At 39.5% G+C, this 19,937-nt stretch overlaps 2 protein-coding genes across 4 annotated transcripts; one reads left to right on the top strand and one right to left on the bottom strand.

Annotated features, from left to right (window-relative positions):
• Window positions 1-65: 65 nt before the first annotated feature.
• Smp_007730.1 (putative er lumen protein retaining receptor) lies at window positions 66-12,205 on the top strand (the record flags this gene model as incomplete). 3 transcript variants are annotated; one of them, XM_018800123.1, is made up of 4 exons in its annotated part: window positions 66-210; window positions 248-501; window positions 544-796; window positions 831-1,508. In XM_018800123.1, the coding sequence occupies 4 exons, from the start codon at window positions 120-122 to the stop codon at window positions 863-865; spliced, it is 633 nt and encodes a 210-aa protein (XP_018653968.1). In that variant the 3' UTR covers window positions 866-1,508. The 3 variants fall into 3 exon arrangements, with proteins under 3 accessions (XP_018653968.1, XP_018653969.1, XP_018653967.1); XM_018800122.1 differs by lacking the exon at window positions 831-1,508 and adding an exon at window positions 11,703-12,205 and having other exon boundaries at window positions 120-210; XM_018800124.1 differs by having other exon boundaries at window positions 120-210; window positions 839-1,508.
• Window positions 6,914-7,082, bottom strand: Smp_191870 (hypothetical protein; the record flags this gene model as incomplete). The annotated part of the gene is made up of 1 exon (XM_018800125.1): window positions 6,914-7,082. A coding segment is annotated over one exon (169 nt), but the record flags the coding sequence as incomplete, so codon positions are not given.
• Window positions 12,206-19,937: the final 7,732 nt, after the last annotated feature.

Below are 19,937 nucleotides of genomic sequence, written 5' to 3' on the forward strand. Positions count from 1 at the left end.
TGGTTTATTCGAGCACGTCATAAAATTATTGGATGTTGGATACTGGTTGTGTTTAAACAGGTCCATCTCAGCATTGATTGAGTCCCGTCTGACGTTCTGTTCGTCAAATAACTGTTGTCATGAATATATTCCGGTTTCTTGGTGATGCTTCACATTTTGCAGCTATTATAATTTTAGTACTGAAGATTTGGAAAACACGATCTTGTGCAGGTACGATCTGATGAATGCAACCAACGCTACGTTTCAGGTCTGTCAGGACGTAGTCAAATTGCGTTCGCTATTGTATTCACTACACGTTATGTTGATCTTCTGACATCTTATGTGTCTCTATACAATTCGCTTGCAAAGATCATCTTCATATTTTCGTCTTACGCAACATTGTATTTAATATATTTTAGATTCAAGGCTACATATGATGGGAATCATGACACGTTCCGGCTGGAGTTCCTTCTTGTTCCATGCGCTCTACTGGCGTTGATTGTCAATCATCGTTTTCAAGTTGTCGAGGCAAGTCGTAATAAATAACGCTCAGTCTTACCATAGTTGTTGTGGACCTTCTCCATATATTTGGAATCAGTTGCCATCCTGCCTCAGTTGTTCCTTATTAGCAAAACTGGAGAAGCAGAAACCATCACTTCTCACTATCTATTTTCGCTTGGTTCTTACCGTGGCCTGTACATACTCAACTGGATATACCGGTATTATGTCCAAAACTATTACGATTTGATCGCGATATCTGCGGGTGTGTTGCAAACTTTGCTATATTGCGACTTTTTTTACTTGTACATAACCAGAGGTAAGTATTTGTCTAAATACATATGATTTTTCAGTTATCAAGGGTAAAGCTTTTGCTCTTCCGGCGTAGTAATGTGATCAAATGAATAATGCGTCCCGACTCACGTTAATACAATAGCACGAACTCCGATTCCTTTTTACTTGTTTCTCCTGTCGGATCTGGGAAGCTCCAAAGTACTGTTTAATCGAGGACTCCATTTGTGTTCACTTTATCGGTGATAAACAAAATACAGCTGATCGTTTTTCTTATGCGCTCTCGTTATTCTAGCATGTACTTTACATCTGAATAATATCAGAAAGTTTTTCTGGCTTTCCTGTGATTTATTTTTAATAAACTTTTATCTCCGCCACCAACCGGGCCTCAACACTAAGGTCCTTAGCTTCATTGTACGTAACGTACTATTAACTGCGTTTGCTACTATTTTTTTTATTTTCTGTTATCTTAAATTTTTAGTAAAGCATTTGGCTGCCGTAGAAAAACTTATTACAATAAAACTACATGAGTTATCTTTTCAAATACTCCCACTTCAGTAATTCTAAGGTTTTCGAATCGGTAAGTATATTGGTGTGTGTCGTGATACTCGCGGCATCTCGTCTCTTCCGGATACTAGACATAATTAGGCCACAGTAATCCAAGATGAAAAGAATTGACAGTGAACTGCTTACTAATTTGTTGGGGTAGACTGCTTGAGAATTATTAGAATTTTGTTCGTGTAGTGTTCGAGATTGTTTATAAATGTTTTCATTTTAACTCTCAACTGGTCGTCACAAAGTCCATGGGATCCACAGGTCCAATTATCCTGGAACATAATTGCACAATGTTTTACGTTCGTAAGGACCTCCCATGATATGGCTTTTCCTGCAGAGCATAGATTCGCAATCATTTGATTCTGTTTTAGGGACATTTTTCCTCGGTAGCTTGAAAACGTCAACTTTAATAACCTTTAAATTCCGACCATTTTGGTATTATTTATGGAACTAGTTGATTCAAGGAACACCACAGGATTAAACTATCTGTTGACGTTGGTCGTACTTTAAAACGTGATATAACTTATGGAGATTACGTTTGCTCGCAGTTTCATTGTCCTATGGATTGGATCTCTAGCCAAGAACTCGGAAGTATCAAACCTGTAATACATCTGATGACTCACCACCAGCGTATAGATATCTCTACTATCTAATCAAAATAGAGATTTCAGCTACGAAGGTTTACTCAGTTAGTGTTTCGATTATGCATACATTTTATACTCAAATCAAATAGTAGAAATAATGAGTCTCGTTTAGTAGCCTTCACCCATGATAAGATGGTCTATGTAATTCTTTCATGTATTACACACCAAAGCTTAAAGGCATCAGAATTGCAAATAGGGGTTGGTCTGATTTTTTATTTGTGGATTGTCTATCGGTCCTGTGCTTTGAGCTTCTTTTCTGTTGGGTACTGCGGATCCACCTTGAAGACTTCAGTCAGTCACAACGTAGAACTTCGTACGTACGTACATCAGTCCCAGTTGCCATACCACATCAGCACAGAGATGCAGTTGTCGGTTCAAATCCCATAGTGGTAGAAATAGTAAGAGTATAAACAGTAATCCGAAAGATTAGGGTTTGAAGATGTTATTCAAGGAGTATAGTCCAGTGAAATAAATTTGGAAAGCGAAAAAGGATACAGACATGAAGACTTTGGAAGAACACAAAGAGTGGGTGCACCTTCACCATTGCAAACGATTTTGAGCAATGTCATTCAACGTCTCCAACCATCGATTTCTATTATCTCGCGGATCCCAATCAGGTAGTCTACACCTACCAACATGGCTCAGTCCACTTGTCAGCGACTTCATGGATTTGTGCCACGTTTTGGTCTGGCCGCCCCTAGCTTTCTTCCAACCTACTCCTACACCATAAAACATTGCACATAGGGGCAGTCGGTGGTTGGGCATACGTAACACATGTCCCAGCCATCTCAACTGATGAAGTTTTACTACTTCATCAATCGATTTGCCATCCTTACCTAGTACCCGTTTCCTAACATCTGCATTACTTACCCGGTGGTCCCAGGATATACGAGCAATGCTTCGAAGACACCTATGATCGAATACTAGTAGCCTACGAATATCCTCTACTCTTACCGGCCATGCTTCACTGCCATAAAGTAGGACGGAACGAACTGCTGCTCAGTAAATCCGTCCTTTAGTTGTTAGACGGATATCTCGCCTACGCCATAAATGACGCAAGTTGGTGAAAGCTAGTCGAGCCTTCTGTATCCGTGCTGAGATTTCGTCACACATGGGCTGATGAGACTCCCAAGTTATGTGAAGCGATCAACACGTTCAACTACTTCACTCCCTATCATTAGTTCAGGTGTCGATGCAACCCAATCCTGAAGTAACATTTTGCACTTCGAGGGGGAGAATCTCATCTTGAACATGCCTGCATTGTTGCTTATAGTGGTTAGGAGACGGAATTTTGTCAGCGTCTTCACTAAATAGAACTATGTCGTCGGCATATTCTAAGTCAACAAGTGAGTCTCCCGGTAAAAGTTCAACTCCTGCAGATTTAGATGATGAATGCGTTATTTCTAAAAGCATGTCAACGACAAAGTTAAACAAGAGTGGACAACCCTGACGAACACCACTTGAGGTAATCGATTCTGATGACAGTTCACTATAAGTTCTAACTCGACCAGTTGTGTTCGAGTAGAGAGCCTTAATAAGGTTAATGTACTTTTTTGGTTTTCTTTTCAGTGACAAAAACTGCCACAGAACCTCACGATCAACGGAGTCAAAGCCGCCTTAGGGTCGAGAAATACTACTATTGTGGGACATCTGAATATGTGTCTATGTTCTAGGACATGACGTAGAGTGAATATCTGGTTTATACAACCACGCCCAGGTCGAAAACCATCCTGGTTTTCTCTTATCTGCTCTTCACGATCTTTGGTTAGGCGTCGAAGTATTATTGGAGCTAATATTTTAGACACTATATTAGTCAAACTGATTCCTCTGGGATTGTCACAAGAGGATCTTTGTCCATTCTTACAGACCGGCACTGACACAATCAGTGATTGGGACCAGTCAGATGGAATTACATCCAGTTCCCAGATTCTATCTAAGACCTCAGTCAATCTCGCTGCTAGTACTGGTCTGCCATCCTTAAAAATCTCAGGGGTAAACCTGTCAGGGCCTGCTGCTCTTCCTCATTTCAGATTTCGTATAGCTTTTTCAACCTCGTAAAGAGTTGGATGATTTACATTAACTTGCCATTCAGGTCGACTGGGGTTCGTGGGAAACTGAAGTGTTGCTGAAGGCCAGTTGAACTGATCCCTTAAGTGTTCTGCCCATCGATCCAATATCCTGGATCGAGAATGAATAATATGTCCCTCTTATTCCGAGATAGTTTCGCTGACAGTTGGGTTCATAGTACCGGCTTCTTTAAGAAGTCTGAACAGTTGTCTTCTGTTGCCTATTGCCGCTACCTTTTCCATCTCTCTTGCTTTCGCCACCCACCACTGTTCGCGATCATTGCGTAGGCTTCTTATTAGCCTGCACTTCAGCTGACTTCGCTCTTCATTATGCTTAGAGCCAGATGGGATGCGTTTTCGAGCATCTATCAGTGCAGTAGATGCTGCTGAGATCCAGTGTTTCTCCCTAACCTTATGATTTACTGTATTAGCAGATATCACTGCTGTCTCCACAGCTTTCCGGATGTCATTCCACGCTGACTCGGGGTGGTTTAACTTACATGCTGCTTAACTGTTTTTCCTGAAATATATTCTTAGCTTGCCTATCATTAAGTAGAAACCTGAGGTTTCCCTGCAGTGTCTTTCCTACGTCCATTGAGACGCAGACAGATACGTGCTCGCACTAGAGCATGATCTGAATATAAACATAAGCTCCAGAATGTGCGACAGTTTTCTATTGAGCCGCTCCATTGTTGGCTGATAGCGATGTGATCTAGTTGGGTCCAACGTTGGGACGAATTCGGGGGTCGCCATGTCAAAAGATGTTTTTCCTTGTGCTTAATGTTAGTATTTGCAAGGAATAGGCGGTTATCTGAGCATAGCTGCAACAGACGGTCGCCATTATCTGTTCTTTCGGTCACTATACTAAAAGATCCACCTAGGTGTCTTTCCCACCTTGAAGGGTTGGACAACCCTAGTGCCAGAAAAATGGCGTATTGACTTATTCTTGGTCGTTGGCTACCATGGGATAGCGTCTCGACGTTGCCTCACTACCTTTTGGGTTAGATCTTTAGCTCAATTTGTAGATGACCAGAAAGAAACCATCTGCTCCGGTCTTGACCTTCGAGGTTATTTTAGTCCACGTAAAAATGGTTACGACTGAAAATTTTTCAACTCAGTTTGCATTCTCACGGTTATATTGTGGCAATCACTTTTACTTTACACTGAGTTTCTGTTCCATCCCTCTCGCATATTCCCTTAGTTTTCAACTTACCCAACAGCTCGATCATGGTAGGAATTTAGACGATCTCAGATCATTAACCGGTCGAAAGCTGCTATGATCACGAATCAGCCTTCCTGAAACTTTGTGTATCGTTCAAATTGACCTCTTTCAATATTCTCACATTAATGCAGATAGGACAACAGGTAGTGTTGGCTTTGTCTTTAGAACGCCTTAAAATTGGTGTCTGTTGCTTGAGTTTATCAAAGCAGTACATACTCACTGTCCATTTGTCGACTCGTATAGCTTGTTTCATCTACATTTACCCGGAGATCCTGTGGCATCTCCGTGTCTTCTCGTTATTGCCTAGGCCCTGATAGATTGAAACCTGGATGCTACCAAGGATTAGTTCTACCACCAGTTAAGTAATCTCCGAAAAGCACATTTGACAGATACTGCCCATCACCGGTTTCTATATCCTAATACATTTAGCGGTGGATGTTTGCAACATCGGCTGGGATGGTTGAGTCACGTATGCCTGGACACCGATTACCACGATGCTCAATGCTGACTAGTGTTGGGGATGGTTGGAATAAACTTAGGGGCGGCTAAACCAAAACGTGGCATAAGTGCTTAAAGTCACTAACTCTAGTCTGAGCCATGTTGGTAGATACAGACTACTTGGTCGGGGTCCATGTGACTGCCGTAACGAATGGTTGGAAACTCTGTGACATGGCTCTGAATCGACCACAATGGCGTAGGTGTATGCACTCTGTCTTCCCTCAAACTGTGAGGTTTAATTTGTTTTATATCTTTCTTTCTACCAACTAATTCATTCTTACTGTATTATATCGTTATACACAATCTTTTATATATTACTACCATTGAAGTAACTACTTTATTAATTCAGTGTTCATCTTGTTGAGGTAATGATGTGTAGTAATTTGGACCGATGCATATATGCGCTTGGTCCTACGTTATAGCTGACTGGATGTTCGCAAATGGCAGGTCCTCAATGGTCGCTTCGATTTTGTAGTGTTCTCCAGTCGTTTCACATTGTGGAACCCTCTTCCTAATGAGGTCACTGGTTGACTCGTTATTTTTCTGATGCGATAGCCACCGTGGCGCGCTTTCTCAGGGTGATATTGATACATCCGGAAAATATTGACTACAATCTGGGCTTAACAGACGTTGCACGCCCCTATTCCTCTGCTGTGTTTTAAGCAAGCAATAGTAGTTGGTAAGCTTCAAGTAGTTACTAAACTAATAGCAAGAAAATAATATATGCCGTCGCATAAGGTAATAAAGTCAGAGTGAAAATCTGTTACAGCAACTATCTAGTTGTGGCATAATAAGCAAGACCCAGCGGAAGCGCTAACACTCATAACCAAACGATAAGTAACCTGATCACTAAATATTTTATGATACAAAAAGCGATTTTGAGACGAGGTCTACAAAAAATATCCAAAACTAACCACAAACATAGAACGTATGTCAAGAAACCGGAAAAATTATCGAACTTCATGATAAACGTTTTCACAAAGCTAGCGTCCCTCTTCTAAAGAATTAGAATGTGAATGGGAAGAGTTCTACTTTACACATATCATTTATCAAAACAAAAAAACGAAGGAGTTTTGTATGAAAGATTATAAGGATCAAAAGGCGGAACCAAACTAAACAGCAACAATCTTTGACGTTTTGGGAAGTCCATCAAGTCCCTGTTAACCGATTCGACAAGAATCGAAGTAGAAACTTGAGCTTACAAGTTGCGTGGCAGAATTATAATCACCTGCTAATACCATGTCATACAATGCGCGCAATTCAGATTCCACAGGTTGAGAATCAGGATCACGTCTGGGATAAGATGTTTCGTTTAAAAGTTTCCCCATAAGATAATGAAGCCAATAAAGATTGGAACTTGGATGAAAGGGACGCCAATCATTCCTGTAAGACAAAATAAATAAAAGACTTAGTATTATGATAATGGGGAAGTTATAACTGTAACTACAACCTTGTGCAGGCTTTCTCTGCTCAAGCACTACTGGTCGAGTCGAAACTTATGGGGAACTGTTATCAGAGTTGGTAACTTCAAGTGTTCATCAGGGTTGCCTGCTTTCTCCACTTTTATCTAACTTTGTCACAGACATCCCTTTAGAGTTAGCGCGCTCATTGTCAAACTTTCCAAGGGTCGATCTTCTACTAAGAGATTCACTTGTTGACCTAAAATACGCAGACGATATAGTTCCGCTTGAAGACATTGATAAAATGCAGTCTTTAGACCACTAAACAACAATGCAAGCATGTTGCTTTAGGATTGACCTGCACCCGCGCCCGAACTAATGATAGGAAGTGAAGTGGTTGGGTACATCGACCGCTTCAGTTATCTTGGGAGTCTCATTAGTCCTGATGGTCGGGTGTCTGAGGAAATCTTGGCACGAATTCAGGGAGCTCGATTGGTTTTATCCAATTTGCGCCACTAATGGAGTAGGCAATATATTCGTTTACCAACCAAAGAACCAGTTTATAATGCAGTAGTTTATTTCGTTCCACTTTATGGATGTGAAACATGGCCATTAGGAGCAGGCGATGTTCGTAGGTTACAGGTATTCGACTATGGGTGTCTATGAAGCATTGTTCGTGCATTTCGGGACTACTGAGTAAGCAACCCCTGGCTAGGGAATATGGTACTAGGTATGGATGGCGAATCGGTTGAAGGGGTAGTAAATCTTCATCAACTGACATGTTTGGGATGTGTTTAATTGTTACTTGCCTTAACTTGGGACTATTCCATGAAGTCATTGATAATTGAACTGACAACATGTACAGGCTACCTGGTTAAGATCCACGTGATTATCGCAACCAAAATGTACAGACTTTGAGTGACATGGCTCAAAATCATTCGTAATGGCGCAAATGTATTCACTCTTTATATTCACTTTAGAGGCTGAATCATGTAATCTTCATTTTTTTTCATATCTAGTCTTTTCTACTGACACTACCACCACTAATAGTACTGATACTATTACTACTACTCTAGGATGTCTTGAAATAATTTTATCTCACTTTTGTAATGTGGTATATAAACTTGGGTTAAGAGATATTTCAAACAGGCTATATGCCGTGACTGATTGATGATTAATTTGCAGAGCACGTGAAAAATAAGTCAGTCAGCTACAACGTAGAACTTCGTACGTACGTACATCAGTTCGAGTTGCCATACCACATTAGCACAGAGATGAAGTTGTCAATTCAAATCCCATAGTGGTAGAAGTAGTAAGAGTATAAGTATTATGTGAAAGATAAGGGTTTGAAGATGTTATTGAAGGAGTATAATACGGTGAAATAAATTTGGAAAGAGAAAAAGGATACGGACATGAAGAATTCAGAAGATTAGAATTTGGTAGAACACAAAGAGTGGGTGCACCTTCGCCATTGCAAACGATTTTGAGCAATGTCATTCAAGGTCTCTAACCATCGGTTGCTATCATCTCGCGAATCCCAACCAGGTAGTCTACACCTACCAACATGGCTCAGTCCACTTGTCAGCGACTTCATGGATTTATGCCATGTTTTGGTCTGGCCGCCCCTAGCTTTCTTCCAACCTACTCCTACACCATAAAACATTGCACATAGGGGCAGTCGGTGGTTGGGCATACGTAACACATGTCCCAGCCATCTCAACTGATGAAGTTTTACTACTTCATCAATCGATTTGCCATCCTTACCTAGTACCCGTTTCCTAACATCTGCATTACTTACCCGGTGGTCCCAGGATATACGAGCAATGCTTCGAAGACACCTATGATCGAATACTAGTAGCCTACGAATATCCTCTACTCTTACCGGCCATGTTTCACTGCCATAAAGTAGGACGGAACGGACTGCTGCACAGCAAACCCGTCCTTTGCAGCAGTCCGCAAATAAAGTTATTTTTGAAATATTTTGTGTTCAATATATGTACGGTGAATTTCAAGACATGTATCATTGAGACCAGTTTTTAGCACAAGTTCAGTATATAGTCATTAACAGTAAAGATCTCAAATCAAATGGTTTATGATTAGTCCGTTTTCACTAATTTTTCTGAAAGTTTATAAATAGACGTATCGTGGGGTGGAGTGCTCATCCAATTGTAACAGATGCGTTAGTGAATACTAAGAAAGCATCACGAAGCCTAAATGTAACTAATTCTGGGAAGTTATGCATGTAAACATAGGACAAATGATTACATCACTTAAAAGAAAGTATGAGAACAAAAATGTCACTTATAACATACCCATTGTTTTCGCGCATTATACGGTAAATGTCGAATTGATAATCCCCTTCACACTCAAAAATTTCTGGTGACTCTGACATATCAACGTAAACAATGTTGCCTTCTAAAAATTAAAAATGGATAGATCAGAAGTTATATTACTAGTTTATTAATACATGAGATGTAATTTTTTCAAGCTACCCAAGGAAAAAGCAAATAATGTAAACACTGAATCTAAATGTTAAATTGATGCCGGGTGGCCGATACAATAATGCAATCTGATCACTAAGTGATAAGAAACTGTTCTGTGATGTGTGAGGTGTCGAATGTTCGTAAGTAATCGATGGTACGAATTTACGGTTCCAAAGGAAAACGCATGCCATTGGAAATTCACCTCTGTATTTATTTCCGGTCATAGTCAAGAAAGTTTCTATTTCTAATTTAATAACCTTTAACAAGCAAGATGGTCCAATCCCAGAGTATGAGATTTCTAGAGACAATTGATAGTAGTAATATTTTGTAGTAAATGTATACAACAACAATAGTTAGTAAGATTCACTGTTAAAGGTGAGAAATATAACTAAATGGAATGCATTTGCGAGACTTTAGCCATTATCTTCAGAAACTAAATACCGCTAAATATCACTAATGGGGTTAAGAATGTGAGAAAGAAAGTTAGATAATATGATCAGACGGTTTTAGTTTTTTATGACTACCTTCAGTAGAGTTAAACCATTTGAGCTGTTATTTAAATGAACTAGCCCCCAAATGCCCTGGTACGGCCGAGAGTGGGGAGAGTCCACTCTCCCTCTTCAAATGCTCTCACATGGCTAGCGAATATATAGCCTCTGCCAGGGAAGTCCTACTCACTGCCTTCTCGTGGCGGGGGTGTTGTTTACGAAAGTGAGAGGACGAAGAGCGAATGTCCGGCGCTTTAACCGGGTTGGTGGACATGGAGGGTCCACCTAGGGGAGTTGGAAAACCCTGATCCCAAACCAATGGTGCACATGGGCCCCAGGTTCCTGATGGAACGAATGGCGTATGAACCTACTGTTGGTCACCGACTACCATGGGACTGCATCTCTTCACGATGCTCCACTGCCTTGTGGATCAGACTTTTAGGTCAGAGGCTCGGGGTGTGGCCCCCTAAGAAAACCACCTGGCAGTATCTCAGCCCTCACACAAATCAAATGAGATTTGTGAGGCGCATATTTATCTGGTGCTTTTTGTACCAATATTTATGTGTTTAAATAAATAAGTAATGAAATCAAAGGACTGTATTCCTCACCAGGTTGTTGCATTAAATTTCTCCATAATATTATTTATGTATATTTACATTCTCAAGTCAACCCTACGAACTGCTTAATTACCATTCCTGTTTTTGAATAATTAAATAATATGTAGAGCACTAAGTCTCAGGTTCGAGACCCTCACCACCTATTTGGGTTTGGGCAGTTGGTTAATATAATTAACCCTGATACCCAGTGTGCTCCATATCCAAGTGCTTAGTAAGGGAGTCAACTTACGAAATCCGGAAAAGTTAAAACGGAATCTATGCAAGTACAGAATACATTATAAGTTTTTCACTACTTTAGCTAGTATGACTTGGTCTTTATATTGATTAACTTTGAATTCTATTTGGTGAAAAATCATACATTAAGAACAAGTTCTATGTGATTTGCAGAAATGAGCATCTGAGTTTTGTTTTATCTTTAGTTCTCACTGTTTGCGCTTATTCATTACTTTAGTAAAGTGATGTGAAAAGAGATTAACTATTCTGTCTAGAATTAAGTCTTTAGCCGGGTCGGACGAGCGTTCACCTACGGCTTTGCCTTCAAATGCCCTGGGACGGCCGAGGGTGGGGAAAGTTCGCTTCCCCTCTCGAAATACTCTCATATGGCCATTACTAGGTAAGTTCTACCCAACGCCTTCTCGTGACGGGGATATTCACTGGAAGAGTGAGAGGATGGAAGACAAATGTCCGGTGCTTAAACTGGACTGGTCAGTATGCAGGAGGCATGTAGGGGAAAAGTCTGATTCCAAACTAACGGCATATGAACCTATACTTGGTCACCGGCTATCATAGTATTCCCTGACGTTGCTCTACTGCCTCGTGGATGGTGACTATAACTGAAGGAAATACTCTCTCAACTTATATTCAACTATTTAGTAGCATTCATTTTTATTTTGCATTTTATCACTTGTCTATTTCCTTTCATACCCACTTTGTGTACTCTTTTGGTCTTTAACTTACCCAGCAGCTCGCTTGTGGTAGAAATCCTTTCCCATCTAAACGATATCAGGTCACGAACTGGTCGACAGTTGGATGCTACCACTGAATACGAATTTTGAACAAGCCTTCCTGAAACCGTGTGTCCCGTCCAAACTAACCTGTTTAGTTAGGTTATGATAGTACCATGTTATGAAAGTTGTGCAGGATTAATGTCTGTCGGTTCTTTACGACTCCCTGGATGAGGTCATAGAGTACAACATAATTGGCTTGATATGTCACCAGATACGACTCATAACTGTAATTTCTTTTACTTTCTTCATATAAGTGAAAAGAACTTTTTGAACTGAGAGAATTTTTTTGGATGTATTTTTTCTTAACAGAACTGCCCTTCCCACAATTCTTTGCTCTATTTACTTATTGTTTTTTTTTCTTTATTATACTCATCTTCCTTCGTTTATATCTTTACAACCTGACTTTTTTTTGTGTGGTGTCCTTTTGTACCAATGTGTTCAAATAAACAAATACTATAGCTATTAAAAACATCCATATGATATATAAATATCCATTAAAATAGACTAGGTACTACCTGGAGTAAATAAGATACGAGAGATCCTTTGATGTTTCAAGTCAATAGAACTCATATATTAAGTATAATAGTGAATAGAACGAAACATTCTAAATGCGTATGGAGAGATATGTGTAAAAAATAATCCGTACCATGACAAAGACGGGATACTGTGAAATCAATTATTGTAACTTGTATTCCTTCAGTGAAAACAGCATAACTCACTCCCCCAACACGATAACGCAGTTTCGATTGTCGAGTAGGTCGGACCAATACATTATGCCAATGTAAGTCTCTATGTTCAAATTGAAGAGCAGATTCAGCGGCAGCCAAGGACAATGCTATCTGTTCAATCACAGAACGAGCTTCACGGCAAGTGTTGAACTTCATAAACATATAAATGTAACATCGATAAAGAGCATGTAGTACTAAAATCACTAAGATCAACTAAGTATACACAAATAACAGCTGGGAGTACATTTTTCATGTCTAAACCTGCTACTACTGCTGTGATGAAAGGTTCTGTGTATAACACAAGTAATATCCAAATTACTACTGAACTAAATCACTGAAGAGATCTGTACTAACATATATAACACCTACGTTTTAACCAAAACTTCCCCAGGATACTGTTTATCTACTGATGTTGATTTCAAACTGCAAATGTAACCAATAGACAAAGATTTTCATTCAGCTTTAAGAAACATATAAATAGCAATGGTATGTAAACTATAGTATTCTGAGGAAATCGACAATCTACAAATTTTTAAACAAAAGTAAATCATTGCGATTTGAGACTATGAAAACGAGAAAGTCGGACCTCAAGTTGGGACTAGTGATCACCAAAGAAAACGAAGTTCACTGAGATTATTTTGGGTCTTCTAATCTTTTTTCACTTTGTGTCAACAACTTCACTGGGAGCCCCACTAGGTTTACTGCCAGCTCCAAGCCCGAATAAAGGAGGATTGGGCATAGGGCTAGAAACCCCGTCTCACAGAAAAGAACATTGCTCAAAAAACGTTAACCAGAAAAAATAAGTTTCACCATCTAAATTCTCCCTTAGGAGTTAAAAGCTCTTCATTTCGAAGTTATGACGCCTCATGGTGATAGCCGAGATTCTTAGGAAATTACTAGGCCGATGCCGCTTTTGACAACCAGAGCAACAATTAATATAGGTACATAGAATCTCCGCACAACGAAGGAGACCGGAAGGATCATTCTATTAGCGGCAGAAATCATAAGATATAACCTGTCGACGCTTGAAATAAGTAAAACCCATTTGACGCAAGCCGCGGGAAAGGTGCTGTTGTATTCTGGTCATGAAGAAAACGCCTCTCACACATAAGTTGCGCCGATGCTCTCCAAAGAAGTGCGGAAAGCACCTATAGGATGCGAATCTCATGGATCCAGGATCCTCGAATCATCCTTCAAAAAAAGAAAGAACAGATTACAATGAATATCACCCAGTGCTATGGGCCAATAATGATAGCAGTGAAGGCGATAAAGATCAGTTTAATGAGACTGCAGTCGATCGCAGAGAGATGCCTAGGAAAGGGCCTGACCATCCTGATGGGAGACCTAACCTCCAAGGTTGGAATGGACAACATCAGGTATGGAGATATCATGGGACGACATTGACTAGGAAAAAGAAACGAGACGGTGAGGGATTTGCAAATCCATGTGTTTTTAGCAAAATGCTTATGGGTTTCACTATTTTCTCGGCAAACTCATACACAAAGCTACATGGGTTTCACCGGACCACACTACGAAGAATCTGATTGATCACATTTGCATCAAAAGGTTCATGGAAAACATAACAAAGAGAGGAATTGATATAGCCTCGGATCACCACCTGGTGGTGGCCAAGCTGAAACCGAAGCTAAAGGAGCACTGGACAAACACCATAACAAACGTCTGGTACAGTTTTCTATAGAGAGACCAACGAACTCAGCGAATTCAAGATAGCTCTCAGCAACAAGTTTCAAACCTTACAAGATCTACTTAAATGAAAGGAAACTACTATAGAGAAGAAACGGAAATGGATTAAAGAAGCACTAACTTCAACATGCCTGGAGGTTTTGGACCGCACTTATAATCATCATAAGGAATGGATCTCTATCGAAACCCCACCGGACATCTATGCAGCACCTACAGACCTCCCTGTACACGTCGCTCCACCAACCATCAAAGAAATCAGCATGTCCATCAGATTAAACAAGAGTGGGAAAGCATTAGAACCTGATAGCATATCAGTTGGAACACTGGGGGAAGATACAGAGGTAATTGCAAAGATGCTCCACGATCTCTTCAGAAAGATTTGATTGGAATGACAAATGCCGATAAACTACAAAGAACGACACCTCAAGAAATCGAAGAAAGGAGATTCGGTTAAGTGTAGGAGGTAAAAAGGCATAACACTACTACTAGTAACAAGCAAAATCTCCAACGGAGTGTTGTTGAACCGAATGACAAGTCCAGTGGACGATCAATTTTGATACCAACAGTCTATAGTTTGTACGGATCAACCATGTACCGAAAAATTCGAGACACAACGGATCACTGTCGAATAGTCAATCAAATGGAACTAATCACCAAACATCAACTTCATTGACTAAGAAAAAGCATTTGACAGGGCAGATAAGAGAACCTTGTGGAATCCTCTTCGACACTGGTGTACCTAAGATAGTCATTATCATACGGACTTCTTACGACAGATCGCAATGCACAGTCCTCCATAGAGGGCAACTAACAAATGCATTCCAATTGAAGACCAGTGTCAGACAAAGCTGCTTATTCTCTCCTTTTTCTTCTGATGGTTGAATGGATTATGAAGAAATCCACATTTTAGTTGACAGCTTGGATTCAGCTATATGACTTGGGTTCTGTAGATGTTCTAGCTCTTCTACCCCATACACAACAACCAATCCAGGCGAAGAAAGTCAGCATACCAGCAGTCCCTGCGGCACTATGTTTCAACATTCACACGGGAAAAAGAAAGATCCTGAAATACAGCATGACGAGCACCAACCAAATCACAATTGATGGAGACGCTTTGGAAGAGATCGAAACTATTATGTACCTGTACAGCATTACTCATAAACACTGGGGTACCAGGAGGAGATATGAAGGCACAGATTGACAAAGCAAGGGGAGCATTCTTATAATTGAAGAATATCTAGAACTCAAAATAACACCGAAGTCAGAATGCTTAATACAAACGTCAAGATAGTTCTACTGTACAGAGCTGAAACATGCAGTACTACAACTATCACCCAAAAAGATACAGGTACTTATATACAGCTTTCCACGCAAGACACTCCATATCCGTTGAGCAAACATCAGCAACAACATATTCAGGCAGAGGACAAACCAGCTTCCAGCTGAAGAGGAAATCAGAAGACGTCGAGGGTGGATAGATCATACTGCTGAAATTGTCAAACTGCATCACAAGGCAAGTCCTAACTTGGGATCCTTAAGGCAAAAAGGAAACGGATGACAAATGACATATTGTACAGAGAATTAGAGGCGAATATCAAAATGATGAATAGCATGTGGGAAAGACCGACAGCCCAGAGCGAAGTAGATTAGAGATTTCTGGTCAGTGGTTTATGCTCCATGAGGAGTAACAGGTGTAATTTTGTGCGGACAGTTAGTGGTGCTGTGGCAAAATAAAAACTCATGATAAGACTATTTGTGGATATTAAATGGTGAGATAGTACAATTAGTATATTTTACTTGTTTATTTATTTAAACATAAATATTGGTACAGGAGGGCACCAGACACATACGCGTCATACAAATCTCATTTGACTTGTGTGAGGGCTGTGATACTGCCCAGGTGCCCAAACTGAAGCAGGACAGTCAGTATATTCTAAAGCGCTATTTAGTAACCGGTACTGTCAAGTGGGCCTTTCTAGTCGGCGAATTAGAAACACCATAGATCATAACTCCTCTGATAGATTACTCAAAATAAAACCTAATATTGAGTCGACGAGTAACCTGTGTAAGGAGACATTACAGAAATACCCCGAGTCACAGGAGTTACAAACAAAAAATTTGGTGGACTGAGATTAGAAAACTGGCCGGATTTGGAGACAAGAAGTATAACTAAAAATCGTATAGAAATTCTAAATAAATGAAGTTATAATGACTTAGTGTACAGTTGAAGTATGTGTTACTACAATTACGCAACTTTGGAAATTCCATGTAATAATACTTACTCGTACATTGGAAAGTGGCTCTCCAGCAAATTCAGATTCTAAAACCATCCATTGTTGTTCAGCAGGTAAGAAGTCCAGACATTCGTTGTCTGAACCCCGTTGACTTTCATATTTTCTCCAACTTGAAGCTAAAGCCTTAGGTAGTTTTCCTCGAACAACAGTTGCTCTGAAAAGGAAGTGGAATGAAAGCGTACAAGTATTTACCTTTTTAGCTGAGCAAAATTGACTGACCGGTTACGTCGATACTTGTATGCAAGCTCACTTAACTTCCTAATGATGATTGAAAATAAACACCTTAGACTTACTGCGACACGAACACTTCGGGATAAACTTCTTCAAACTTCATTTGCTTCTCACCATTAACAAGATCTTCTCCATCCACAGGGAAGATTTTGACTACATTGCCCTTCGGTGACTGAAATACCTCACCATACACACCCTCGCCAATTTTCACCATACTTTCAACTATTCTATAATCAAAATTATGAACTTATAAATGAGTATCATACGTATGATCAAAATATTCATCGAATGACTTGATTTCAGTTTGGCCGCATAACCGCAATAATTTTTCCAGGGGATCACCCACTACAGATTGATCCTGAAAAATTTGAAATTATTAAGGAAAAGTAGCTAAGTCAAGAAACTTATAACCCACAAAAATTACCGATTGTCATAAAGTATAAAAATTCCGTTAGATAGAGTAAATACAAAGTTGAAGTGAGCAATTACGTAGACCTGTAAACTTTCTGTTTTAAGACAAGCAGATGATATGAATCTTGAAGTCACTAAAAAGTGGAAATTAACATATAGTAACTAGGCTACGATACTGGATAGTCACTGAACACCAATAATGGACATTTTAAATTACATAATTAAAGCTTTTACTTACATGTAGTGAGTCGGAAGATGAAGGAGAAAGATCGCAGCCAAAAGACTGGTTTAATTCTTGAACGTCGAACTCCATGCGCCTTCTGTTTAGTCGCTTTAGCTTGGCTGCCTGATCTTTTCCAGCTGAACTAAATCTTCTGGGAGAGAACAAGGATAGCAACTCTTTTGAAGCCTTAGTTTCTGTCTGTGATTCATTCGCCAAACTGCTATTACACGAACCGACAGCTGAGTCAGACTTTTTGCCAGAAAAAGATTGGATAGGGAAACGTTCCAGCCTAACCTGTAATATGGCATTCGGAATAGTTTGAATGCTGCGTCGGTGACTGCTTCGCAAAGTACGTTTTTGGTTGACAACTGGACTTGTTTTGACACTACATGAACGCGTCAGCCGTGTAGTAGTTTCACTTAAATCTCCAGGTACTTTAAGTCTCCGAACAAGTGTTGACACATTTGTGGACTCATTGATCGTATTCATCGGATGAATGCTCCTTAATGGAGGTATTCTAGACCTAGATGGGAACATGTTTTTTGGTGCCGTACAGATGCCATTGTTCTCTTTATGTGATGAGGTCGAGTCAGAACGACGTGGACGCTTAGCTTGATGCCCACAGGTATTGGAATCACACTCGATCTCCATGTTACGCTTAGAGCGGTTGTTTGGCAAATTTCTAAGTTGATAACCCGATTCACCTACCATTTCACAACCCTGAAAACCATGTTTAACTAAATACACAAGTTCACCAACATGACGTCCAAAAACCATTTGAAAGTGTAGCAATTTCCATTCATTTATGGAGTGTCTAAAACACAACATTCATGTATTAGTTACATCGAAGAGTGAATTTTGCGCAGTGATAACATAGATTACGAACTTACAGGACCTTCAGCACCTGATTAGCGAAGAAACTGCAACGCTTTGCGATTGATTTGATGCACCGCAATACACCATATCTTAACATCATGTGCAGGTTGTAGAGAAACCAGAAAAAGGAATTTTAGTTCAGAAGGAACATTTTCAATTAAAGTGACTCACTATTATTACTCTTGATTTATTTCAAGGTCGGCAGAAATAAACAAACATTTCGGCGGAGAATTAAATCACGCTATCTCACTTGTAGGGTGGATTTAACCTCAACGTTTCCACGTAAACCCAATGTATCGCCAAGTGTAATAACGGTCATGTTTGCGTTCATGAAGTCATTTAATTTGTTAAATCATGAATTTTTTAATAAACAACTAGATTATGTTGTGAATTTTGCTCTGGTTGTAATTTTTATTTGCCACGCCTGGCTACGTTACACCGGACGTGCATTGTTTGCTGGGATGATATCCGAAATTACAATAAATTTAACTACATCGTTGGCTTCTTTTCAAATAGACTGTCAATGAATAATGTTAATGGAGAAAGTTTTGTTTTTCCGTGAACTATGTTTTTATGAGTAAGCGACCGCTGTCTGTTAGGTAAGTCCTACTAGCATATAGTTCTTATTTTGGGTTAATAGGCTTAGTTATCTACATTAAACTACTTTAAGCAACTTGTCTGTGCAAATGAAACAATAATTATAACACATGCATAGTTTAGTATTCTTGGCTATTGTATATACTAAACAACCAATGAAGGGGAAATAAAGGGAAAAATGCGTTGGAAAACAAGGGAAAATTATGGGGAAACGCTCCAAAATGTCTGCTTTTTCACCTGTCCGGAGAACTATTGACGATTTTTCCCTTTATGTCGCTCTGCGTTTCAAACTGTCCACTTTTCGCCTAAATACACACCGAATTGTTAGCATGCTTAAACGTCACAGCTAGAAAACTATCAGTGTGAAATTATGTATATACACTACAGCGTATATAGCCCAAGGAAGCTGAAGTTGAGAGCTTAGAATTTGTGCAGAACAGAGGAAATCACGAAAATATTATATTGATGTATCATATTTATCATATTTTCGCTAGACTTAACATTGCGCTTATTCATTTAGTCAATAACTTATACATGATATAGTAGTGATATGGACCCATTGTAATAAGTTAACCTTTGATAAAAACTACTGAGAAACTGCAGTGACTCGTCGTATTAGCCTGCTTTTAATGAGTATACTAATTCACATCAGTGTGTTTGCGAATAGGAAAAGAATGCTTTGAGTGTTGTTGCTGTCATGGATTATAAGATAGTGTTCATTTTCAGACTGTACGTCTAGCTCTGACCATATTTCAAGATCACAGTCATTAATAAATTTTCTCAACGTTAACATCGATAGCAGGATAGCTAAGTATCTGTGTTTTTACTTTCCTAAAAATTAACAATGTACAGTCCGGGATGAGGAGTGTTCTGTGTCTTAATTAAATGCAGTTGGCTGTGGATAAACACTAAAAATCTTTTTGACAGCTGGGAATTTCGGTTTATCAGACACTAACTCTACTTGCATATCTTTCTGTCAAACCAGACGTTGACGCATTGGAATACTTAAATGGAAACAAAATAATAAGAGCTGTACAATACTGAGCTTAAAACATGCTATGCTTTGCACAGGTTGTATCAGCTGGCCTGATCTTAAACCAGTATTCATGAACTCAGGGTAAATCA

Source organism: Schistosoma mansoni, chromosome W (assembly GCF_000237925.1).
Source record: "Schistosoma mansoni strain Puerto Rico chromosome W, complete genome".
Classification (NCBI taxonomy): domain Eukaryota; kingdom Metazoa; phylum Platyhelminthes; class Trematoda; order Strigeidida; family Schistosomatidae; genus Schistosoma; species Schistosoma mansoni.